The following is a 27,596-nucleotide window of genomic DNA, read 5'->3' as shown; positions in this document are numbered from 1 at the left end:
GATTTGTGGGTCTTTTTCTTTGAGCCTTGCCTAGATTTTGTCCCTAATGAAGGAACAAAGAGAATGTGTGTTTATCAAGTAATTCAGTTCATTGCATGGGTGGGCTTGACTTTGGTCATACCTATGGTTCTTGTTTTAGTCTTCTTTCAGAGTAGTTGTTACTTCACAACTGAGTCTGTGTCTTTGTGCTGTAAACAAGGAGTGTGAGTCAATTTTTAAAAAAACAGCCAGTACAAAAGTAATCTGCATTAGGCAAAGATGTCAAGGCTGTCAATTTTTCATCCCATAGTCAGTAACAGAAGATTTTTCAGCTTTGTGAATAAAACCCTGCAGTTGTCCAAATGATGCACATCCTCACTTTTTCTTCTCTTTAGTGGCTCCTTGTTGCACATTTCATCACAAGTTGAAGGGCTTTGCTTCAGGGGCATATTCCCAACCATTCCAGGTAATCTGACTAAATTCTTTTGCATCCTACTAAATGATGGAACAGGGTTAGTAGCCAGGAGAGTTTTCAATAAAAGTCTTCACTCCTCTGTGAAACTTGCTCCCTCTGGTGTTTCAGCAGAGCCAGTGCTTGGTGACATATAATCCACAGTTATAATTAATTACATCATAATAATGAGGAATTTTTTTCTTTATAAGATCTGTAAAAATATTACAAAAACTTCCTGTATCTTACTGTAAAAAAAAAAGATTTCTTTCAGTTGGTGTTTTCACAGAGACACTAAGGTGTCATTGCAGTGAATACACAATACCTTCCCACATTGGTCTGAATGCCATCTTCGCTATATATAATCCTTTCATTTTATTATATTATTTCATTGCGTTCCCAAGTTGTATGTTTAGGGCATTAAAGAAAAATAATTTGTCTGTATAATTTTGGAACCTTCATGTATAAACCACTTGTTACTTGTTTTTGTTTATAATGTAAAGCCATTTGTATCTGTGAAGCTAGAAACAAATGGCATGTAAGCATGCTTCTAAGTTAAATCATTCCCAGTTCTGCTACATCAGAGTTTGGACATGTTCTTACAACTCAAATAAGATTGACTGGATAAAATCATGGATCATGTAGATAAAATTTGTACATAGCAATTGAAGTGTTTTTTGCATGCCTGAGACGGTAAGTCACTCAGACAAGCTTCTTACTGCACTGTGGGGAAATACTGTCACCTATTTGTTTTAGTTCTCTGTGCTTAATAAGCCAGAGTACTTTTGCCAGTCTTTGACTCTTGCAGTCATTTTATTTGGCTCAAGAAAAAGATATATTAAACAACCTGGAAAGGAAGAGTTTAAACTTTCCAGGTGAGCATTGCGAAAGGTGTTTTTAGATTGGCATGTTACATGGGGCACGTTGCTGCACTTGCAAATGGCATAAAAAGTTATTGCCTGTCAGGTGACATGGAGTGACTGGTTGTATATGTGTGCATTAAACCTGTCCCCACAGTGAAATAAAATGTTCGCCCAAACAACGGAGTAAAGAAAGCGGGGACAGGTTCTCATCTGTCAGATGGCAACTGCTTAGGTTTGCTTGTTTGATCTCTTGTAATCATCTGCAACACAGAAATTAAAATGATAGCAGGAGTAGGAGCAAAATCAGCTTGTGTCTTTTGAGTGTATAAAATTTTGTTAACTGATTCTCATTCTCTTACATTGAGGAGAATAAAATGTTTGAAGACCCTTATGCCATTGAAGTCAGTATGAATTTTGTTGTGCGACTGTGAAAAAATCCTTAAGAGGAATACTTCTATCAGTCTGTAAAATATCTTACTGTAGTGCACAGTCAGCTATGATCAAATACCAACAGCTACACACATATCAAAGTGTATAATGCTAGAAAGAATCAAATAGAAGTTGTTTAGACAACCTATGGCATGATGCCTTTGGGCCCATTCTTTGGGCAAAAACATTTATGGAAGAATGCAACCAGAGATCCTAGATAAACAAAGATAGACTTTTATTACCATAATGTTTCTGGTGAGCTAATCATGAAAGAGCATGAGGTTAAATAAAAATTCTAAGAAAATTTTTATTATAACCTTTCTATACTCTTCTGTTCATAACAGCATGTGATGCTGCCCTCATACTTTCTAACAATGCATTTCTGTAGATGAATGATTCTACAATGTGGAAAAGCCATAAGTAATTCAAATGCCTAACAACTGAATGAGCACTTAAGATTGTATTGTCCTTTCACTAAAGATTCTTGAAGTCTTTATGTATAACTTAAAATTTCTTTAAGTATAGTTACTGTTTTATTCTATCCACTACCCCATAAACTTGTAATTATAATGGTAATAATGGCATTTTCCATAGAAGCATATTTTCTGTGCAAATACATCTTTCTGTGCAAATACATCTTTCTGTACAAATACATCTCACACTCATGTATGTAATATGTGCAAATATAGATTTTGTTTTATAGCAACTTTTAGCAGTGAATACAGATGGGTAAATTCTTGAAAATCTGCATATATCTAGTATACTATTATCAGACAGTTATTTATGTCTTTGATACTCAAATGGTTTCTGATGCCTGAAAATTTCCATTTAAAAAAGAAAAAAGAAAATATTATTTTTACTTCTGTTTCTTTTTGCTTGAGTCCTTATACCACAGAGAAATTCCTTTTAAAAAGCATTTGTGATTTAGCTACAATTGCTGATATAATTAAATAGTGGTCCTGATAGGAGTGTTTTAATGTTAAAAACAGAGCTCTACTTTGTGTCCTATATTACTACAAACCGTTTAAAACCAGCATTAATGATAGATACATTTTCCATACTCAATTCATTTCTTCTAGCAGAAAGGAGGTAATAAAATAAAGCCCATACAGCACATGATATTAACTCAAGAATCTGACATTAATGTTCAGATGTCAGTTCAAAAAATAAGTGAATGAGAATTAAAATGTTGTCTCATCGCAGAATGCAAGTTGCTGAATGCAAACATGCTGTGCATATATCATTGCCTTTGGCAAGAATGGTAATTTAAAGCCTAAAGTAGAAGGGCAACTCCTTACATGTCTGTTTTCTTGGAACTTCATAACCAGTCCTGCAGTCTAGAAAACAAAAGAGCTGTTTGTGTGTCATCTAGTTTCTTCATAAATATTCAGGGAAGACTTTTGTTGATCCGTGGAAGCTGCCTCTACAAACATTTTAAATATATAAATATGGATTGTTCATGCAGTCTTTGTTCTCATAAATACTCCATCCGGTTTGGCTAATCCCCATGTAAGTGAGATTTGAATGGCAGGACTTCATTCCTTGCAGCCTAACAAGGGTTCGAGTGGTAACCAGGCTCTTCCTTTCTGTTTTTTCTCTTCAAAGTGTGTAATTGAGTTTGTAGTGAGAGGGGAAGAGAATTGGAGCAGGGCTGTTGATGGTGGAAATACTCCTGCTCCACAGCCCACCCTCCAAGCAGAACATCACGAGGGTGGCCAGGAGTGCCCACTGCTGCAATGAGGAGTGTGGGTTCCCAGCCACCCACTGCCAGGTCTGCCAGCCACTGAGCCCTGTAAGGTTTGTATTAACAGAAACAGCAACAGCCTTTTACCTTTAGGAGATATTCTGTCAATACACTGCAAATGTAAGAGATATTCTGTAGTCACTTGAATATTTTGGGGGAGATTTGGAACTAGATGATCTTTAAGGTCCCTTCTAACCCAAACTATTCTATGATTCTATGATTTTATATCAAGTATACAGATTGTCTTTAATTTCCAGAATTTCCTGCTAGTAGCTGCAAAGATCCATTAAAAAATGGCCCCAAAAAGCCAAGAGTTCTCACTTTACTATACAGCATATAGATGACCTGAAATGGTAAAGTGCTCTGTCCAAATACGTACAAACTCTCTAGAGTATTATCTGCTTGCTCTTTTAAAGCTAGAGCACTCTTAGATGTGTGTCCAAATTTATCTTCTAAAAAGTTTGGACTCTCCTGTCCTAATTGTAAATGTAGCTTCTTCAACACGCAAGTTTCTTCAAGCATGTATGCAAGATTGTGGTCACTTTGAACTGCCCCTGCGAGCATCTTTCTGTGACTCTGGCATAGAAACAAAAATGAAAAGGACAGTGGAATGGCTGTGAGGTACATGATCTCAGATTAACAGTTAATATATTTCCAATCAGAATGAGAAAAAAAAAAAAAAGAAGACATCAAGCATATCAGGTATCCTTAGTCAGATATTCATGTGATATGTAAGAGGGCCTGTGTTCACATCATTCCTTTCATTTTTGGTTTGCAGTTTCAAACAGAGATTTCCAAAGGATGAGTTTGAAATACAGAGCCAGAGACTAGTTCCAGGTTTGATGATTTGAACACTCACACGCAGAAAGGTATTATAAAGATTGAGTCCCTATTGCCATATAGTGGGCAGAAGTGGAGAGGGTCAGATAGTGAGATTAAAGCACAAACCCAAAATCGTGTCAGCAGCAGGATTCATCAGACTGCCTTGCAAAATTCATTCATTCTGCCTGCCTTGCAAAATGGACTTGTGCACAGTAAGCAAGTGCCAGTCCATATGCATGAGTGTTTCTCCCTTATTTCTTTTACTTTTTTTTAAGGGCTTCAGTTTAATCCTGATGCAGGATGGGAGAAAAATCTAGAATCCCACAGAAATTTGTAAGCTAAAAAATAATTGTTTCTTGCACAATTATGCTTACAGAAACTCTATTTCCTCCTCATGCTCACTCCTGGAATTATTTTGGGTCCTCACTGTTCATTTGGGTTCTGTTTTACATTGAGTTTACTTTTTATCTGTTTGCCCTTGTTTGGATAATGTTTAAACAGATGAAAAATCAAACCAGGAGAGAAAAGAATACAGAATCACAAAGGAGCACTCAGAAAAATTTTCTTCATAACTTTTAAATAGATCTCTCTGGACTCTAAACTCAAATTTTCTTGTTGACAGATTGACCAGCAAGGACCTTTCCAACAGTGCTTTAGGTGTAATTTTAACTAATTTCTTCCTTTCCATTCTCCATAAGATTGGTGAACTCAACACATAGGCTTTGCACAATTTTTGCGATTTTTTGAACATTCTTAATGGAGACTGCACACCTTGTTTAATTTCTGGAAAGCAGCTTTTTTTCTTTGTTCTCAAGCTGATCACTCTTCTATAAAATAAACAGGTCTTTGTGCTTGTAAGAACAGCATTAGAAATTGAATGTTCCTCTCTCAGCCTTCCTATGGCAAATGAGCTGGTATAAATGAGAGAGGAATGGTCTGCAATGAGAGTAGCACGAAGTCAGCAGTCAGCAGTCACTTTGTCTGGATGAAGTTTCAGACCTCTTGTTTGTGTATTGTTCAGATTGGCAAAAAATATTATTAACAGAGCTGTGCTGCTGTTCTTGGCTGAATGCATTCCTTTTACTGCCTACTAGGAAATTTTTCTGATGTGACCATAGGAATCATTATTCATAGGTGATGCTGACAAATATGAACACTAGCATCACTCATTAAAGCAATGGGTGGAGATGGAGATGCATATCCATCAGTAATATGTAATCACAGTACATTAAAGAACAACAGAAGATATCTTGCATTTTGCACTGCCAAAGGGATGGGTTAGGTGTTCCTAACAGATAATTTTCTGGCCTCTTTTTGAAGACCTACACTTACAAAGATCATACAACATCCTTGGCAGCTTTTCCAGTGCATCAATACCAGTGCATTAAAATCACAAACTTTCATATCATTTCTAATCTAGGTTTACAGAAGTGTAAGATCACTGCTTCTTGGCTTATTGACCTTGGTCTCAGATGACAGATTATTCTTTTTTTCTTTTTTGCCAGAGGCATGAGCTTTCTACATGTTTGAAGACTGTTGTTATTATTCCCTTCTTATGGAAATAATCTTTAAGCTGTCAAGTCAGCCATTCTCTTCCATCAAGCCTTCCCCCAAACCCACACCTGACTTCTGATGCTTGCTGTTTGAGGATCACTGCCATTTGAGGTCTTCTCTGTGGAACTGCATGTTTCAGTTCTGTTCTGTCTTTTAAAAGTTTTGTCTAGAAATTTAAGAAGGTTTCCCAAGTCCCATCTGCCTTCATGGAGGCCAATAAATAGAGAAAAGGAAAGGAATAAAAAAAATGGTGGTGGGGGTAGGGGAAGAAAAGCCAAAACACTACAAACACAACCAAACCACAAAAAGGAACAGTCCAGAAAATATCAGGGATTTGTACTCCTTACACCCATGCTTTGATCGTTCCTGATAACAAGGAGGCTGAGGTGCGTCGAGCTGAGGGTGAAGACCTCTCCGAGGGCACCCTCCTCCGGGCGCTGGCAATGCCGGTGTCGGCGGCGCCGCGATACCCTCCCTTTCACTAGATGGCACCACCCGCCCGATGGACCGGAGAGGGAAATAGCGCCTGGAAGGATGAGCTCCCGCCCAGGGAAGTTGCTCGCTCTCTTTCCAGTGCGGTATGGCTGAACTGTCCGTATGGCAAACAAATACGCACACATGGAAGCCTTGTTTCCTCCAGCTGTGCTGCCTTCTTAGAGATCAGGGAATGCCTTTTATACTGCGTCTCACTGCGGGGTCTGAATGTACCCTGACACTCTGTCATTTAAGCTCTTTGAATCTTATCCTGATGGCCCTTCTTGGTACCTCTTCCTATTTCTTCAATATATGGGGACTGGAAATGGACCTTTCTGCTGCCTCAGCAAGATTTATGAAGCTCTGCAGGCCAGAACCATGAAAAATAGTTGGTATATGTGTGCTTTGAGAGCTGTATTAACAGGATAGCTAGAGTGCAAGAAGAGTAAAGCTTTTGTTGTATACAAGTGTGATGGTAAATGTAACAGACGGTCATACACCACCTACAGTTATTACTGAACGCTACTTGTAAGTTGCAAAAATAATGAGATTACAGAAAGCACATGACTTGTAACTTTCTGTATATGCAGGCTAATCATAAATATCTGCCTGTTGCAGAACTCCTCTATTGTCACACTCTTAGGCATTGTCTTTTATTTTCTGATATGTTTTTCCGATGCAATTTAAAATGCCTCATTTTAAACATAGTTCTTTCCCCCTACCCTGATCTTGTGGTGCTTATTGCTTGCAGTTTCCCATTGCCCATCACATTGTTGTTAAAGTGTGGATGTGGCATATGTGGGGGAATGTTGGGTAGCAGGTAAAACTGGAGTCTACTTACAGCTCTTGGTCCATCTGTACCCATTTGGCAAATTTGCAACTGTAGACCCAGAGGCTAGAATTAACACCAACTGTCCATGCACAGTTCCTTGGGAGACAGAAAAATATTTATTTCTGATTTTATTAAAAATAGGGGTTTTCTTTACTATATATATTTATACACATACTTCTGTGTGTATTAGTATGTACGTGTGAATATATAAGAGGTATAGGATGCTGCTGCTTCCAGGAAAAATATATCTGAGAACTTTAACTTCATGCTTACTGCAACAAGTTTCTCAAAGCAGCTGGCACATTCAAAGCTTCAAAAAGAGTCAAAGCTTCAAATAGCTCTTCCCCAGAGCTATTTTAATTTGAGATCTCGGAAGCAGGGATTTCCTGTAATGTCTTCTTGGTTGAGCATTTAAGTTGAGTAGGATATTTAGTTTATCAGCAAAGTGTAGTCTGGGTGTTATAAAATACTTATGGACTGCATTTTATTTCTTCACTATGCATTTCATTTCCACACCAAACATAACAGCACATTTCCTGCAAGCCAATGGATTCAAGTAACCCTCATCAGATGTATACATAAAAAGGTACTCTAATATTTTATTTCTTGTCAAATTAGGTGCCAGCATTTCTATTAAATTGCAGCAGCATCCTGAACAGATCCCATTTCCCACCTACTTAGCTGTATTCAGTTGAAGCAAACAATTTCCTCCTTCTGTCCTAAGTTGTTTTACAGTGGTTTTAAGATGTTTACCAGGGGATGTATTTTAAGGCTATGTGAATTAACCCCATGTAGAGTTTAACAGGCATGTAAGTATGGAAAGTTTCTTGGGGAAAGTAGGTGTTCAGTGCAGATAGTTGTAATGTATTTAGAAGAATAATCTCAAATATACTTCTATGGCAAGTATGTATGACAAATGTATGCAGTCTGAGTATAGGTGAAGATTTGCAGAATAGTTATGGTAATTTCCCACTGATAGGTTATCTTCCTATAAATATTAATGCCCTGGCAATATTTATATTACAAAGGATCCATGTAAGTCTTTAACACAAGGAAAAAATGTGAATTGTGTTTCTTTGAGTAATCACTGTATCTCCTCACAGTTTTTGCTTCCAAGCATAGGTAAGCGTGTTGCATGAATCCTATTAGAAGACATTCTTGATAATGGAACAAACCAGATTTTTCCACCTGCAGATTATTCATTTTAATTGTTCACTCAGTGCAGTGGGGAAGATATGAAGATCTGGAGAATCAGACTAATTTAACTGAATGTATGTCCAGCAAAGGGTAGTTACCTCTGCATGTGTTTAATTCTCAGCCCATGGGTTGCAAGAGTGTCATCACAAATTGGTTGGTCTCATACAGTTTGATAAATCTGTTACACTGCAAACTAGCATGGTAATGTAAAGCAAGGAAGTGAATTCTTTTGAGAAAGAAATAATTTCCTCTAAAATGTAGCAACAAATCCTGGCCTACCTCAAAGTACATCCTTCCTGCTTTGTAGTGCACTGGGAAAACATTGCTATGTTGCTATAAATATTAACAAAACCAGAAGGAGAAATAAAAATAAGGAAAGAAATAAATTCTGTTTCTAAGTTTTGTGTATACAAAACTATGGAAGGTCATTCAAACTACCTATATCAAGACACCTTCCTTACAAGTGTCGTATGTTAGCAGTCATCCTCAAGTCAGGCTGCAGACTTTGCCACATAGCATGTGCTTCTTATTATGGTTTTTAATTTGTGTTGTTACCTTTTACTAAAGGAAGGGATCTGCAAGCTCGGGATGAGATGGGGTGAGGACTCCAGAGTGGGACTTATTGTAGTGGTAGGAGCAGTTTTAGCAGCAAGGTGGAAGTGGTCTAGGCTACTCTCAGCCACTTGGGAATGCCAATAAGAACTGAAAACGTGAAAATAGCCTGGCTTTCTCTTCCACTGTCCATGGACCTCAGTAAGAAATAAGAATAACACTACATGCAAAAGCCATGCAAGCATCTGTCTGTGACATTGTGCTCCTAGAAGTCTTGACTGTTCTGCAACCAGGAAACTGCTGATGTGATGGGAGATGAGGTGGAACTAGGAAACAAGAGGGTAAAGATTAGAGGCAGATTGAATGGGGTTCTTCTTTCAGATATGAAATGAAGGGTTGTGTCAGGTAATGGTACTTTTTAAGCTTGCTTGAAAAGTTTTTGGGAAAAAGTTGTTAACAAGCTATGTTTTCAAGAAAAGATAGAGCCTCACATTGAAGCTGGTTTTGGTTATGGCCAGCCTTGAAGTTCTGGGCTGGTCATCACAGGTCTTCGGTCCTACCCTCTGATACATAGGAGGTGGAGGTAGATGACGTTCATCTGAGAGATGTCAGAGCAGCATTAGCTTCTGATTCAGATCCATTGAAATATAGTTAAAGGTCCTGTGCTGCTCCTGACAGCTTTTGTCATGGGAATCTCACCTTGGAATCACAAGTGTGGGAGGGAGAGTGATGGTTCCTGCCTTGTAAGAACAAAGCAGAAGAAACAACATCTGTTCTTGGCTTCCTTAGAAGAATTACTAGTCATTCAGCCCTTTTTAGTTCAAGGTCTATCTTTAGCTACCAAAGCATTTTAAATTTTGCAGTAAACTTCTCATAGGGCACAGGAGTAGAAAACTAGTAGAATAGAAAGTGACCCATGAAATATTTGTGGAGGTCATGTTTTGTGTGTGTTCTGCTGAAGTGTTTCCCTCGGTATATTAAATGTTTATATAGCCCCACAGTCACTATTAATACAAGTAGTCATGTTTTTCCCAGCCCACCACAGACTTTTACCTTATGGTCACCCCCTTGAAATTAATCAAGGTGACAATAGATTTGTCATCACTGGAAAATAGTTTATTATTTTAGAAAACACAATCTGTTTCTGCCCAACCAGAGCTGAATGTTGCTAAAAATGTTGAGAAGGTTAATGTTACATGAATGGTAAACCTATTCTTTAACTGATGCACAGGCAAAAGGGGTGAATGGAGATCAGTTAATCTTGTATTTCTGCTGGTAATAAGTGATTTGTTCAAAATTGAAGTGCCATGTGCAAAGCACTTTGTTTCTGATCATAAAAATCCCAACTTTTCTGAGAACATAGGAGGAAAATTTTTTTCTTTAATTTGATTTTACATACTAATACATGTTCCCTGTTTATGGCTATGCGTTATTAATAGAATGCAGTGATTTTGTATTTTTTTTCCCTTTTTGTTTCCCATTCTGTTTCATTTATACATACAAGAGAAGCTTGAAAGATACTCTGTTTTGTAAACAGCAACTCATATATCTGGGCACATAAGATAATTCGTAGCTACAACAAGCAGAGAGGTTCATCATGATGCCAAGTTCCATCTCATCACCGGCAGCAACTCATAGACATGTCAGTTCTGAATTTCTGCTCTTCACTGGCCAACCCACCCATACTCCTTTTTTCCCCCTCTCTTCTCACAGAAATAGTGCTTATCTCTTTTTTCAGGTGAGAATGAGAGATTTGGTACCATAATACTTACATCATCTTTGTCTCCAAACTTGGTATCCTCTTTTCATGTTTGCTCCTGCTTAACAAAGAGGTGCACATAGCTGGTATTCTTACAGCCTAAACTGGACCAGAACCCTTTGGTCTGTTAAGAAACTGTACAGTAAAGAATTGAGGCAATTGCAGAAAACAGAAAAGTACAGAATTTTTTACATCCGTCACATTACATTTTTGCTCTTATGACATTTGCCTCTTCCTAACCTCTTATCTTCCTAGACTGTCATCCCTTTATTCTGTTTTTAAATGTTTATCTCCTGGGGGAAGGAGAGGGATGATTTATCTCTTCCTGCTGCTCCCTGTTCCTGATATCTGCCTCATACCAGGCCTCAAGAATGTAACTATATTTTGTCCAGTCATCCCTGCTTCATACTTCACTCGGTTTTCTTATCTTATGTTAACATTTCCTTCCCTGTGTCTCTCATTTTGCTTCTGCTGCTCCTACTAGAATACACACTGAGCTTAAATAAAAAGGAAAAGAAAGACTGCTTGTCTAATGTAATTTTATCCATCACCCCCTTTCTCCTCTACTTACCTTCATTAGATTAAACTTAAATTCTTTTGCAAAACTTTCTGCGATTAAGGTATTTTTCTTGTATTTCTGTTGAATGCTTATGATAATTGTTAGATTTGTTTATTTGGACAATAGAAAAAGACAGCAACAATGGTCAAAGAGGTGTCTCTGTTCACTCTAAAAACCTGAAGTACAGTAAGATGGGGGGTATAGCAATATACAGTGAATATAGTTGTTTGTATCATTGCTGATTGTAACACATTATTGCAGCTTTACTCTGTTAGTCAAATCGATAACTGTTACCTACAAGCCTGCATTCAGATAAAAATTAGAGAAGAGCTCCCTACTGGTGTCAGAGCTGCAGAGAATCTGGCTATGGGTATTGATAGCTAAGCTATCATATTGCCTTTGAGTTTAAAAGAAAGAAAGTCACATTCTCATATAATACTTTCATTGTAAGAGATTGTTAAAGCCACTAAATACAAGCTACTAATTGGCAGCTGAAAGTTTATTTTTCTTGGCTGAATGCTAGGGACTTTTTTTCAGCCTCATACCTCTCTGCTTAGCTAAATCGTGTAAGTAGCGGATAAATTACTTTTAATTCAATCAAGTAGGTGCCCCTTAGAAGCAGTGACAATATTCAAAAATTCTCTGTGTTCCTGTGTTTTAGTTCTGGACTGAAATCTTGCCAGAAACGTGCCTCTTGAACATTTGCCCATTTTATGATCCAGATAATAGTTAAGGGATGAAAACTGCAGTGTCCTGGCAGTGCAGATTTACAGACATTGAGTCCAAAGGAGTCCAGAGCCAGAAGGTGTAAACTGCCAAGGAGAAGTGGTATAATACAGAGCACAGGAGAAATCCATAATTATTTTTTCCACAAATACAGGTATTATATTAAAACATCGAACTGCATACTTCAATAAAGTAATTTTGCAACTGTAGTAGAATAGGGCGGTTGGATTAAGGACTAGATTATTGTCTGTGCTGGAAGTCATGACAAGCATTGTACAGGTTCTTTCTGAGTTTGGTCTGGGGGTTCTGCATTCCCAGCTGTATATAATCCCCATCACACTTGCCATCACAACTATATTAGGTGCAATTAAACTGCATGGCAAGACTGTGCAAAGAACATCCTGATTAAATTATCAGGTCAGATGATACAAGAAAAAATAAACTCCAAACTGGACACTAAGGGAGCCTCTGATAATATACATAGAAGAAATAAATTATATTGCTTTGAAAATACAACAGGATGTCAACCTGATTAGAGGTTTTGGCTGGACTTTAATATGTAGCAGTTCTAGACAACTCATTTTAATTGCTTATATTTCTATCTTCTGCTTTAAAAGGAAATATATTTTTCTGAAAGGATACTTGATGGACTGCAAAGGCAATTATTATTTTTGAAAGTGTATTTGGAAGATGATTATAAGTGCCTACGGAGGCTAGTTGATAATTTGCTATCCCAGGCTGTATTTCAGAGATTTCAGATAAACTCCAAGTTGTTTAGTAACAAGAATGGAAATTGAAAAAATTGCATTTGCTCCATGGCAACATATATATATGTAATAAATTCCAAAGCTGTGCATAAAATGCTTAGATTTTGATTTCCTGCTCCATGTCATTGGATTTTCTCATAAAATCACAGGGGGTAAATACATTGATTGTTATGTTGATTATCATGGTCTTCTTGTTTCAATTTTATTTATTAAATACTTTCTCATATAGTAAGTGTTCACACTGCCAAAGAGCCAGAGATTACTCGTGTAGGCTTTGACATGCTTGAAGGTAACTGCAAACAACAGACTTTGAGGTGAAAGTTGGGACAGTTGTTTTGTTACTGTTTTGTTTCCACTGATTTGTGGGTACGCATTAATACATGTCAAGGTCCATGAAGGTGTATGTTAAGTGATATTCATAAAACAGAGAGACAAAAATGTAGAGATTTCATTTTAGTCACTGTACTGATAGCAAACTGTCAGTTGTAGATCTGGTGGTGACAAGAAGTCCCTCATTTTGATGCGGTGAATTGGTGGACCAACCAAACTTCTAAAGTGTGCGTATAGTTTCATTTTTAAGAGTATTTTGCCAAATGGCAAATTTGAGAAATGAGAAATGAGAAATTTCTTATTTCTTAAGAAATAAGAAGATAAAGTTCTTATTTCTCAAGAATGATGCTTTTCTGAAGAATTACTATTTTCTTTTTCAAGAGTGAAGCTGTATGCAAGTTGCATAGAAGTCATTCTTATTACAATTAACTCACTTTTGCCTTTCCTCTGTTGGCTCTGGTACAATTAATTCTTTTCTGATTTCTCACTGATGCTTTGCTTGATAGAGTTTTCTTCTGATTTTTATGGTTTGCCTGATATAGAAAAACAAAGTGCAGCATATGGCATACTGGGAAAACAATGCTTACTTTGTCATTAGGAAATAATTCCATTTATTTTGAAGTCTTGACATGATGCTATTTCTCCATCACGTTAAAGCTTCCACATTTTTTGCCAACAAGATGCCTGTGGCTCTTCTGTACTCCTCAAAACAAGCAAGTTTTTCAGCTTTTATTTGGCTTTCAATCAAATCTTGCAAGTTTTGGTGGTTAAACTCATTTACAGATATGAGTATGTATTCCACCAAACTGTCTTCACCAGATGCAGTAGGTATGTTAGGAATTAAGTCAAACTCTACTTTCCTGGGCCATGCTTGCCTAATTACAGTAGAGTATGCTTTAATGAGGGTTCTTCTGAGCTACCTCTGCCTAATATGGCAAACAGCCCAGAGGCAAACTTCAGATCCCAGTGTCAAGAACTGATTCATTGCTTGTCTTCAATGAACAACTGGGCTTCAAGGCCTGGATAGAAAGCCAGAATAAGACTCTCTTTCAGCTCCTGTGTTGAATCCAGAGTTGTTGGCCTTTTCCAGTGCAGATGGTATTCAAAGGCCAAATATAATAAATTTATCACATAGAAGATATTGCACGGATTTTGGACAAAGAGGACAGTGTTGATTAAATTAACTCCAAGTCTTTAAATTGAGCATCAAAGAATGGTCATGGAGGATGGAAGGCACTTCATAAGGAAAGAAAAACAGAGTGTCCAAGAGTAAAGTCCATATAAAACACATCTTTTTGTTTGAGAGTAAAAAGAGTGTAGGTCAGTGGTTATATAAATGAACCATGCCATCTTTCTTTTAATTGTTTGAACCTGTGAGAGTTAATGCCAAACCTGCTTTGTTTGTGTCCCCCTTCTTTCTCATCTAATGTTGTGTGCTTTCCAAAACACCAAAGAAGAAAAATTGTCATAGCATAGCATATAAAATATAATTACTAATGATAATACTGAAAAAAAAATGCAGTTTCTGCTCCTAGAAACTCTATTGCTCATCCCAAACAATATTCATGCCCCAGGAAAGAAGGAGGGAAAACACAACAGGAAACCTTCCTTCGTCAACCTGCTTTGTTTAATCAAAAAAATCATTGTTCTTGGCTAGCTCTCAAGGCAAATGTCATGGCATCCCATAATGCCGGCTGCAGGAACAGGCTCATATTCCACTGGTACATGCTGTTACACAGCCTGACCTAAATACAATGAAGAACTGGAATAGTGACCTGGTTGTGAGTTGGGAGATTTTGTTTGAGACTTTCCTCAGATATAGTAGTCCACTTTTTTGGAAGAAATCTGTCAAGTCGTAATACAGAATAATACATTTTTGCTTCTGTCTAGTTGCAGGGATAACAGCCAATTTGAAACTTCTTTTGGAAGACTTTTGTTCCCTGCCATCTATAGATGTTTGATTGTGTAATGTATGAAAGAGTGTTATGTTTAGCACCCAGCATCTTTCAGTCTTTCTTTGATACTACTGGTTCAAACATACATGTTCTCTTTCATTAAATAGCTAAAGTTCAAGTGGTTTAAATCTTATTTTTTCAAACTACAGAACAGCATTACTCACATACCAGAAGGCTAAGTAATGTCTGGGATTTATTAAATCATTCAGCAAAGTTGACCACAGACAGTTGCATATAGAACAAGTGCTGGAAGAAAAATAATCTACGATGATGTTCATTATACTATAACACAGACAGACTGAGAGCCAAATACTTGGTATCATTTCTGTCTCTACAATTATTATATTTCTTTTTAAACCTTTAACTAGCTTGACAGTTTTGTTATAGAGGGTTTGAGCACAGAGGAAATACATAGGTAAGTTTAATTTGAAATCTTGGTAAAGCAACTATGGGCTATAACAAGATAAATATTTATTGCTGACTTAAATGAATAGGTAACTTTTACTGCCAAGTTAGTGTTGTCGTACACTTGTAGAAATCTTACATTCCAAGTGTATTTGCAAAATTCTATTGCAGCTCTATTTGGCAAAAAGAACATTATTGAAGCTGGAATTGGAATTCAGGGGGTTTTTGCATCTGTTCCTAGTATTTGAAATACTAATGAATCTTTGCCAGTTTTATCAGTCTTTCATAGATAAAGTGCTATTGGTGAAACATGCAAAAATTACAAAATGAATGTTATTGATCATACAGTGCTAAACAAAAGTGTCAGAAGTAACTGAAAGGTGTTCTTGGGAATTTCAGGTCGTTACCACTGTCTAAACAGTAAACTCATTTTACAATCACGAATTGAGGATCCAAAAGTTGAGCAAAGACAACAAGAAATAATTATTTCCTGCATAAAACTATAATCTGTAAATTCTATATTATTAACTGTTATGAGCAAAAGAACATCAAGCAAAATGACTATGATAATTCCATAATGAAAGAGAAAAGTCATGCAAATTTATTTGTGCTACAGCATATCCTCTTGGTTTGATTGGGTTTTTTGGTTAATATTGCGTTACAGCCCAGGGAAAATTGTAAACTTTTCTTTACCTTTTTTAAATTTCTTGTCTGCACATAAAAGGATATTTATTGTGTGGATTAAGTGGTTTTGTGAGCAGGATTGGATAACGTAATTATGTTTTAATTTTTTTAGAAGACTGTGGGACATATTTCCCAGAAGTGAAAAATCATCCAGACAAATATTTACAGAGATGTCCAGAGTCTGTAAAAAAGTGGCTGAAACAACTGAAAAATGCTGGGAAGATTCTGCTATTAATTACAAGTTCTCACAGTGACTATTGCAGGCTCCTGTGTGAACATGTTCTTGGGTAAGTGCAAAGTCCATTTCAAATTATATCTGCCAGACAGCAACTGGAGATAAGCCTGAGCTATTGGAAGCTAATTGGAGTTTCTTAATGTATTGTGAATTATTTGGTTCTGAGATTTCTGGTGGGCCCCTCTCTGGTAAAGTGTGACAGGGTAGCCAAGACAAAATAGTGCATCTCTGAGCCTGTGAGCTGTATCTGACTCACAGCACACTTAGATGCTGCATCTTTTTGAGGGCATCACTATGGGATTGAATATGTCAGGCCAACACGCAGTACATCATCTGAATCCCAGTTTTATCATAAACTTTTGCTAGACTGTCTTATTTAAGCCACTTCCTTTCTGTGCTTCTCCAGCAGTAAGTGCAGCTTATACTATGTCATTTCCCTGTAGTAAATCCGCAGGAAAAGCTTACAAATACTTCTTCCATTGGTGGTTTCCAGAAGATGGCTGTGTGTGAGAAATGTGCATTTACAGATCACAGTAGAAAAGATAAAACAGGCAGTTCATTGCACTTGGCACCTAGTTGAAATTGTAGTTGCTGATCACAACAGCTGTTTTTAGTGTAAGGTAAAGAACATGACTGATCAGGTCAAATTCAGTTAAATTCAGTAGAACCATCACTTACACACCTAGAAAAAAATTAATCAGTGATGCAAATAGTTAGGTGGGTGACAGGGTGAGACTAATAATTTATTATTAATCTAAGAAACAATGTATTTCAATGTGAGCCAACATTGGCTAACACAGGATATGCCAGGGATCAGCAGAGTGAATACAGCAACACAGTAAGAAAACAGGTGGTAAGGTAAAAAACAGAGCTATCCTCCAAAACCAGTCCTGCCAGTATCACTTCCCTTTTGTACTCTCTAGGCTAAATGCTAAATGAAGCATCAGCTGTGCCAATTCTCACTGCCTCACATGAACATTATACTTACTCGTTTGAGGGGCAAATCTACGTCCTCACAAAAAGCAGTTCTTCTTATGAGTAAGATGCCTGTGAATTAACTCTTTTGTGTAGACCAGCTGTTTTCTAAATGAAAATTCGATATAAAAGTAACTTCTTGGCCTCATATACTGAATTTGACTTTCTTTTCCTTGGTGAATAGTGTTTCAGCTGTTTCAGGCAGCTGTAGAAATCCTGCTGGAACACAATAAGTAAGGTATCAGAGCCGATCAATTGCCTTTCAAAAGATAGAAAGAGATGTTCTGCTAGAAGGATATTGCATCACTCTCTCTTTCCACATAAATGTAGGATGTTCTGTGGTATTTCTTACAATCGTGTTTTCCAGTGACTCATGCAGTGTGGCTTCCAAGTGTTTTCTGGAGTACTCCACTGTCCATTAGACATTACTGAAGCGGAGTTTTTTCCTAAAAATCTAAGCTTTTATTAGTTTTGTTTGTTCCATGCCTCTTGTATCGGACAAAAAGACTCTACTTACCTGTGCTGCTTTTTGCTGTACTGGAATATAGTTTAGGTTCACACCTATTATCTCTGCCCTTAACTTTAATTTGACCAGGCTAACTGCATTTTATTCTTCACATCAGCCCTTACTAATTGCATCTACGTAGTCCTTTATTAGTTTCTATTCCTGGTTCTTTCAGTTAATCAATATGATACTGAGAAGTCCAAAACTGTATAGTAATAACTAAAAAACCCTAATGATAAACAGAGATGCATGTAAAATTTTAGCCTCCTACTCCTAATATCCTTACCTTGTAGCTGTTTACTTTTTTGCACTTTTTTAAGAAGTTCCTTCTTGGCTAAGAAATTATTGTCTTCATAAAATCTGTGCTGGGAAATTCATGCTTGAGTGTATCATTTACCCATTTAATAATCAAAATATCCCAGTTGTGTTCATCTGGCCAAATTGTCCTTAGCCAAAAAGGCATTTTGGTAGGGAGAGGAAGTGTAAGAGAAAATTTCATTTTGAAATAAAATTAGGACTGTTTTCCAGCCAGACCACACACGTACTGCTGGGACCAGTGTATAAGGCATGTAAACCTACAGAAGCAATGGCCAGTTCATTCACACAAGGAGCATCATGGTGTGTCTTTTCAGTCTTATCTATCATGAGAATGTTTGTCTGCTTAACTGAATGTTTAAGTGTTGTCAGGAGCACACCTAAGGATGAGTCAATCATCACATAGTCACTGAAGTGAGGAGTCATTTCACCTTTTCAGGAATGTTAGCCATCTAAAAGCTGAACATTTTTTGAAGCTGGTCGTTTTGTTTCCCTCTGTGGTTACTGGAGAGAAAACACTGGGCATATCCTTGACAATTCATTCTGCATTGTAGAATTATGTCTGAAATGAGTGGGGTGAATTACCTTCTAAGAATGTGACTGTTTCTCCATTGGCTCTGTCAATCACTGTCTGTGAATTCAGTGTGCAATTTTTAGATGGTTAAAGTTATGTGAGATACATCCTACCCTTTGTCTTAGCTGTTTACTGTAACCACGGGCCACTCTACCAGGTAGTAACTGGAACAGATTTGATTTATGTGTATTGTTACATAGTAATGTAACACGTCTCTCATAAAACCAGTAGCTTTGTACATGAGATTTAATATGTTTCAAAAAAGGCCACAGATAACCCATTTCCTCACACAAAACATAGTTTTTTCTACAACAGAGCAATAAAAAGTTAAGAAATCTTTTGAAAACTCTGTTTGTTCTGTTTCAAATTTTTTTATACGAAGCACTTACCACTGTTCCCACAAATCATGGAATCATACAGTCATTTAAGTTGGAAAAGACCTATAAGATCGAGTCCAAGTGTTAACCAAGCACTTCTGTGTTCACAGCTAAGCCGTATCACCAAGTGGCACATCCACACATTATCTGAACACTTCCAGGGATGGTGGTTCCATCACTTCCATGGGCAGCCTGTTCCAGTGTCTGACCACCCTTTCTGTGAAGAAATTTTTCCTAATATCTAATCTAAACCTCCTCTGATGCAACTTGAGGCCATTTCCTCTCATCTTCTCACTTGCTACTTGTTCTCCATTGTGCTCCTGAAGTGCTTGCTTTATTTTACAAGTTCAAGCTTAACATCCCTATGGAAGCATTATTTGCACTGTATGCTAATTTGAAAAGTTTATCTCCATCAATACTTTTCACCTAAAGACAGAAGAGCCATGCCTGTTCACTCAGCTTCTGGAATTTTCCACACAGAAGCACATTTTTAAAACATACCATTGTCATATTTGATGTTGCTTCTTTCAAAAAGGTAAAGGTTCGCATATGGTCACAAATGGAGAAAAACAGACAAAGCTAAAATTTAATTAGAGGAAGGAAATTTAAAGGACTTTTATTTTAAGGGTGGAATGTAATTTTGAGCACAAAACAAAAGCTTGAAGATAAGCTCATAGGGAGAGCATTCAGTTTTTGCGTTAAGATATCTCAATCCCATGTAGGATTGTGGATTTTTTGAAAGTGACACAGTTAGCTAGTTTACTTCCAGCAAACTTCCTCTGCTGCTGATAGCATGTGTGGCGGGTTGACCTTGGCTGGAAGCCGGGTGCCCACCCTGCCACTCTATCACTCCCCTTCCCAGCCAGACAGGGGAGAGAGTAAGGTGGAAAACAACTTGTGGGTTGGGATAAGGCAGTTTATTTCAAGCAAAAGCGAAGGATAACACGGTTATTCTCTACTTCCCATGAGCAGCCATGGTCGGCCACCTCTGAGAAGCAGGGCTTCAGCATGGGTAACAGTTCCTCAGCAGGCAGCCATTGGAGACAATTAATGCCCCCCTTCCTGCTCCTTGCCTTAGCTTTTATATCTGAGCTGACGTCACATGGTCTGGAATACCCCTTTGGTTAGTTTGGGTCAGCTGGCTTACTTGTGTCCCCTCCCAGGATCTTGCCCTCGATTGAGGAAGGAATGTTACAGTGCTGATGCTGTGCTCAGCAGTAGCCAAAACACTGGTGTGTTATTAATGCCCTTCTAGCTACCAAGCAAAGCACAGCACTGTGAGTGCTACTATGAGGAAATGAACTCCAGCTCAGCCAGACCCAATACAGCATGTCAGTGCCTATGGCCATCCTCAACTTGCCATCTGTGATTTCTTTGTTCCATGCAAGAGTATCCATCATTTTTGTATGTTATAGGTAATAAAATCACCTAAGCAATGAAACAATTCTAATAAAATAAAACACATCATAGAGGAGGAATGTTTATGTTTTCTTACGTACCATGCTGAAACATTCAATCCCATTTAAATTGATGGGATTTCCACAGTTCAGATACCAATTTGTTTATAGGGATCTAATGAGCTTTGAAAAACCTGAATTTAGTAATGGGATTCAGCTGGCAGATTAAGACTCAAAGTTGGTAGGTGTTTATTTGTAACACCTAACGTCTAACCTCCCTGTAACCAGCAGGGATTTAGTGAGATCAGCCACTGGAGTCTGAAGAAGGAGTTCAGCTATCAAAATGGCATTTCAACTTTAGGGTATGTGAAATCACACTTCACTGACTTCATTGGCTCGGTTAATTAGATCTCTGTTGTCTGCCAGTGGCATCTTAGATACCCATGAGACCTGTGCATACCTACATTATGGATACCAACCATATAAGCACCTGTGTTTAAGTGATTTCAGTTGCTTCCTATCCCATCACTTCATATATTCTTCTTTGTGAAGAAAGTCCCTCATTTATATCTTTCTGTGTATATCTATGCATATGTTGCCATCTGAAATTAAGATATGTCATCTATTACATGTTCTCCTGAGATCGAGGAACGTCTTTTTACTAATAATAAGTGATCTCAAAGATACAGCACTGTGAGTTTGACTTCCTTTTGACAACCTCAGGAAAAGAAGGGCAATAGTGACATGGAACAAGCATTGGGGAAAAAAATGTGATAGAAGCAAGTGCCTTAAAGAAGTGCTTTGATATTTTCTTAAGTCTTAAAGAGTATTTAGTAGTTAGCTAATTCATTAGTTTAACTAATCAAATTTCCTTTACTTTCTAGGAATGATTTTGAAGAGTATTTTGACATTTTGATCACAAATGCTTTGAAACCTGGTTTCTTCTCCCATACACCAAACCAAAGACCTTTCCGAACCCTTGGTAAGTTCAGCTCTTCTCATCTGCTTACCTTTATGAAAAAAAAAGAGAAATAAGGCAACGAAACAGCTGGCATGAAGGTGGAAAGTGAACTCTATGCTCTTAGCATTCTGTTAAGGCTGAAGAGCACTGAGAAATTAAGAATTTCACTGCTGAAGACATTTAAAAGGCAGAGCTGTGACAGTAATTAAAATTACATTGGTGCTCAGATATTGCATATTTATGAAAAAGAATCCTCTTCTTTATTGTAATGACAAGGTCATGCACCTAAAATTAAATTTTGTTATCAGAAAAAATATACCAGAAATATTTAAAGAATTTAAAGGAAATTCAGAGAATGGTACAAATAAAACTGCAAAACTGAAGGAAAGGATTTATGATGGAAATCCAACAGTATTAAATGTGTTTTCTTTGGCTAAATAATGACAGAGTAGGTGAAAAGGAAGTACCCCTATACTCAATTTAATTAAAACAATCTGACACATTTGGTAATGTTGTCTATTAGGTAATTAAGGTTGTAACATAAGAGTTTTATAAGAACAGTGTTTGTTGAACTACAAATAACAATAGTAATGTGGCTGAAGATAGTTAATTTTTCCGTATTTTGGTAAATACCTGTATGATTAAGTGTTACCTGAAAATTAACCTTATATCCAAAATAGCATAAGGCAGCATATATTGAACCATATTTTATCATTTTTTGACAGAAAAGCCAGCATTCCAGCCCAAAAGAAATTCTCTTTCTGGAACTTTTACAGTAAAACTAAAACAAGCCACAGAAAAATATACTGAAACTACCTTTTAATGTTTCACATATTTATATAGGAAAATAAGTAAGAAATATCTTGTATGATTTTTAAAGAATTAGTTCAAATAGTTGCCAAGCTGACAATCTGAGAAAAAATAATCTCAGAAGGGAAATTGAAACTATTCATATGAAAGGAGGGAGGGGAGTAAAATCATAAAGAGTGAAAAAGGGTCAGTTCTGCAATCATTTTATTTAGTTTCATACAATGCAAATTGAAAATTAAATGTAGTTCATTTTTTATTACTTTAAACAGTCTGATAAGCCTGACTTCCTGAGGAAATCCTGCTGTGTCACTCTGTCAATAATCCAGCCAGCAACTTTTAAACCCGTTGGCTAGTTTCAATAAATTTAATAGACAGCGAAAAAGCTCCAAAATACATTGGGGTTTTTCATGCAAATAAGAGCAGAATAGAGGAAGGAGACCAAGTTACTGTCTCCATTTTGTGTAGCATTGGCTTAATCACCATATTAGATTGTAAGGACCAATTTTCACGAAGCTGTCTCTTTCTCATGCTTTTAAACAGGAATAGCATTCCCTGGAATCCTCCTATTAACTTAGTGCTTTTCACTCACTTTATATCTTGGCACTGCAAAAGGGCTCACATAACAGTCGATCACTCGTTACATGAATACCTTATAAATGCAAAATAAAATGTAGTTCTGAACACCTCACTATCTAAACAGATAAGGGACACAAACATAACTAAAGCAATCATCAGATAAATAATTTGTTGAAACAACTAGGCTCAGAGTGGATATTTTTTAATATAATTATATTCAATTGACAGTAACTAGTTTCTTCTGAAAGACCAACCAGAACATTCAAAGCAAAGAATTATGCACATAGGACAGGCTTTTAGAGACATGTTTTGAAGCAGCGAAGAGCTTGTTTAAGAGTATGTGAAGTTTAAACCACAAAAATAGGAGCATTTATATGAGAAAATGCATGGAATAATGTATATTTTGCTGCCCTCCCTCTGCGTTCCTCACAACAACCATATAACTTCAGAGTAGTCACTGATAGTTTCCCAGTCACCCCGGATAGCTAGGAACACATTTAATTTCTGAAACAGGATACAGTGAAGCTTCTAATACATTTAGGGGGAGCAGTTTTCCAGTTTCCAGAATTTTTTTAAGGCTTTCTTTCATATCAGAACCACTGAAAATTCAGAATTTCAGTTTCTAGTTTCTGTCCTCTTTTTGCTGTTATAGATTTCCAGCAGAAGAGTTTGGCCACTGTGCTTCACATCAGGGAGAGAAAATTTCCTTATTTTTACTTTGAATAAGGAAAGATCTATAGGTGAACATCATAGTAAATATTTTCTTTAAGCACAAGCTTTTGCTAGTGTAATTTAGGGGGAAAAAAGCTTCAGTAGGTGAAAGAAAGCTTGTTCCATGGAGAAATGTGTTGCAGAAAATGAGCTGAGGTAACTGCTTATCATTGCTGTCCATTTCTCCAAGTCTAAGTTTCAGCCATGTTCTTCAATCCATCGGTAGTTCTGAGCTGCAGTAAATTCCTAATGATACCGTAATTCCTTCTATTCCAAGGGAATTGTGTTATAAATGGGCTTAAGGATAAGACACAAAATATGGAATGTGTTCTTAATTTCAAACGCTCCAAGTGTTGCATTGTGTTCTGGAGTTAAATGTTATTTATCTGTAACAGGAATTCTGCTGCAGATTTACTAAAGGTAAGGTTTTGAACAGTACTAAACAGACGTATAAATTCTTTTCAGTAAATGAGTTCAAAAGGCAACTGTGTTCAGTAAACATTTGAAGGAGAACGAGAAACAGGACAAGATGACAAAGGAGGCATTGTCTGGAAATGTGATATCGGGTAACTGCTCTGCAGAAGTGTTTTTTCAGTAGACAAGTAATTTTAGAGCTAATCCATTTAGAAACCATGAAAAATTATTTTAATTGCTCAATTAAAATTGCATCACTACTTCATTTGAATTTCAAGATGTGCATCATTTAAAGCAACCAAAATACTGTTTGAAATCCTGAAAGATTTGTGTGACTGCATTTTATTGAACTGGGACACTGAAAAGCACAATAGTTAATTATTTAATTTTTCATTATTGTCTTTCAAAGTACTATTCTGTTAAGCGGAGGAACAGTTTATGTATATCTTTACAGATTTTAGAACAGCTGCACTTATTTTTACCTGGAAAAACCATTTTTATAATTAGGAGGAACTTATGTAGCAAAGCACATAATTTGTGAGAACAATGCTATACATAAAAAACCCCCAGACTTTACTACCATAATACAAATATCCCATAATCTTGTTATTCACAAGATTACATTTTCTTTTACACAGGAAAATCCTTCACATGGTTCTTGAAAGTACTAATAATATCTTGAGCTACAGGATCTAAGGATCAAGTTGAAAATGTTTGTGTAAATCCTTTGTTGACAATGAAGGATTTTCTTTGCTTTCAACAGCTACATCCAGCTTAATTTATCATTCCATGAATGGAATGACTTGAAGGAATATAAACAGAAAATACAGTTGTGACTTGTATGATAATCTGCAACACATGAAGATTTCTGTAAAATTTTACAACAGACCTTTCCCTTTAACACATAACTTGTTAATGTATATCAAATTACTAGCTTGACTGCTAGCTCTGATCGTTGTCAAATACATTTTTTTACAATCCAAAATAATAATGGAAATGCTAAAGATAACCTTTAATGCCCTCAAAGCCTTCTATAAGTCTGTATGCACAGGGAATTCTGCTTGGTCTTTAATAAGACTTATATATATTTTATTTCCAGTTCGGACGTAGTTACTGTCTTTTCTGATCTGTTTTTTTTTTTATAAATTGAAAATGTGTTACAGATTGTTTCAGTGTCTGAATTTACAACACATATTTAAAAACACATGTATATCCTCATGTATATGTGTGTATGTATGTACAGACTAAAAACAATCCTATAGATGGAATGTCAGTGGATGCCACATTTCTGTGAGATTGTGGTGCCTTTATCCTATGCCCAGAGAAACAAACCCACTCTCCTCCTGCAGAGAGTCTCAGGTTTTCAAAGCCTGCTTTCAGTTGCATTCCCAGGCTGTCTGCCTTATTCCTGAACTTGAATTTCTGTCCAGCTTATGGTGCCTCTGCTGCATCATGTAGCTTTCAATTTAAGAAACTCTTTCGGTCCTCCAATTTTTTATGATTTTCTGGTAACTGACATTTCTGACATTTTAACAATTCTCTTCAGAAGCTTTTTACCTCCTTCAGTAATTCTTTTCTAGCCTTCCAAGAATACAGGAAAATTCTATAAGCTGAAAGGACCAATTAGAAAAGAAAATAAGGGGACAGGATATAAAACAATATACTTTTAGACTGAAGACCATCTTGATTACTAGGGATTGCAAGACTTCAGAAGGTGATGATCCCATGTCTGTTCTCTTTGAGTTTTCTTCTGTCATCTTTTGTGACATCTGTGCTTGACTATTGCCAAGATGGGCTGCAGAACTGAGAGGAGAATGAGGGCTGATCCTATATAACTATTTTTTTGAATTTATATTCTAAGGCTTTTTAGGCCTGAGGAGTGTTATCAGGAAGGCAGTGCCTTCCTTCATGTGTAAGGCATATAACTTCTTTTTAGATAATTCTTTTTATTTGAGATTTCTGTCTTTACCACTGGAAGAATACCAAAATACTACCCAGTTTTATAGTTTATAATAATATTTTATTTTTGTGTTTTATAAGACCTTTAGTAAAACTGTAGAATATATATTAAAAATGTGGAAATTTTGAAACAGATTGTATTGCACTATTATATATATAATTTAAATAGTCTTGCCTTATTGACTCAATTGAAGAACATAATGCCACTCTAGAAAATTTTGATTAAATATTTGACCAAAACACATTGAATTCAATCTACAATATAGTCGCTGTAACTGCTGTATACTAGGTATTTCAGTTACTACCTCTCCCAGTGAAGGCTACCTTGATAAGAAAAGAATTATTTTCTTTACATCAAACTGTGAGGTTAAAACATGAAAGCATAGCTACTCTTTTTGGCTATGTTAATTGTTCCCATCATGTCTTCTAACCAATCTTGCCTTGCATTATATCATCAGATCTTTATATTTAAATGTAGATTCAAATTTAAATTTAAAATAGTTTTAGATTTATCTTTTAGCTCATGACAGCACAGTTGTTGGTATTTTCATGCATAGACTTGATATCTGATGAAGAGCTCACTCTACCAAGAGGAACCTGGCCTTTTGTTGCACCTGTGAGTCCTTACTCAGATGGGTTGTGGTCCTCAGTCTGCAAAAGCTTTCATATTTTCCATAGATTTGGTCTGTGCTGAACTCCTGCGGCCACAGGTCACTGCAGGGATTAAATAAGACTTTTTCTTTTGTTGTTTGATGTGGATTCCCAGTACATCTTTATACCTGAACACTGAAGATCAGATGCCCACTGCTCCTTCCAGGAGCAGCAGAGGAGATGGGGGGAAGGAAAATCTCCTGACCCAAATGTAGAGGTGCACAAGGGCAGGTGTGTAAGACAAAGATGAATCAGAGAGGGTCTGGGAGAGCCAGGGGATGGGAAGGGAGAGCAGAGCAGAGCAGCACATGGAAACATACAGAGAAGAGGGATTTCACTCTGATGGGGTTTTCTGAATTTCAGGTCTTTGCTTTCTGTCTTCTTCTGTTGCCTCAAGGAGGACTTTAGAAATAAGGCTCATGTGTCAAACACATAGCTTAAAATTATGTACCCGTGTGATGCACTAACTGGGCCTCCCAGCTGGCCCTGCAGCCACAGCAGGGGAGGCAGCACTGTCTTCACAGAGGGCTCAGGAAGCCTTTTGTGGGGAAGCCCAAAAGGGGCCTCTTCTCACATCTCTCAGTAGGCACAAACAGAATAATAACAGCACCAGCAAAGGACAACCTGTTAATCTTCTCCTCCAGTGACTCAGAGTGTTCCTTTATGTAATGCAGCTGTGCTTTTTGCCATGATTCTAGAGATGATGACTCTTCATATCAGTCTGTTTGAAAATATTCTATAAATGAGGCCACAAAATAATGCATTTTTGCTCAGAGCTTATGACAGAGTAGCATGTAAAGATTGCACTGGCTGCAGACTGCATTATTCAAGAGGTATAAAGTCCGTAACTGTTTCCCATATGTCTTCTAAAATGACTGCCCTTATATTGTTGTAATATCCCACAGTGCCCCATAGCCTTGAAAAGCAATGTTATTCTTTTTAAGGGAGATGCTGTTTAGTAATTCTTTAAAGTGTATTGGCACTGTTTTCCATGTGTTTCCTGGCTATTTAGGAAAGAAAAAGAAATATTTTAACTAATAAATAGTGGTATTTT

At 36.9% G+C, this 27,596-nt stretch overlaps 1 protein-coding gene across 2 annotated transcripts in view; it reads left to right on the top strand.

Moving 5' to 3' along the window:
• Positions 1-27,596, top strand: part of NT5DC1 (5'-nucleotidase domain containing 1) — a 137,229-nt gene that overhangs the window by 71,690 nt on the left and 37,943 nt on the right. For both annotated transcript variants that reach the window (XM_027692795.1, XM_027692805.1), the window contains 2 exons: positions 16,195-16,369; positions 21,345-21,442. In XM_027692795.1, coding sequence (XP_027548596.1) covers positions 16,195-16,369; positions 21,345-21,442 — 273 coding nt within the window. The remainder of the gene's footprint in view (positions 1-16,194; positions 16,370-21,344; positions 21,443-27,596) is intronic.

Source organism: Neopelma chrysocephalum, unplaced genomic scaffold (assembly GCF_003984885.1).
Source record: "Neopelma chrysocephalum unplaced genomic scaffold, ASM398488v2 Primary Assembly neopelma1_23, whole genome shotgun sequence".
Classification (NCBI taxonomy): Eukaryota; Metazoa; Chordata; class Aves; order Passeriformes; family Pipridae; genus Neopelma; species Neopelma chrysocephalum.
The sequence above is the reverse complement of the archived record's forward strand: the minus strand, read 5'-3'. Positions and strand labels throughout refer to the sequence as shown.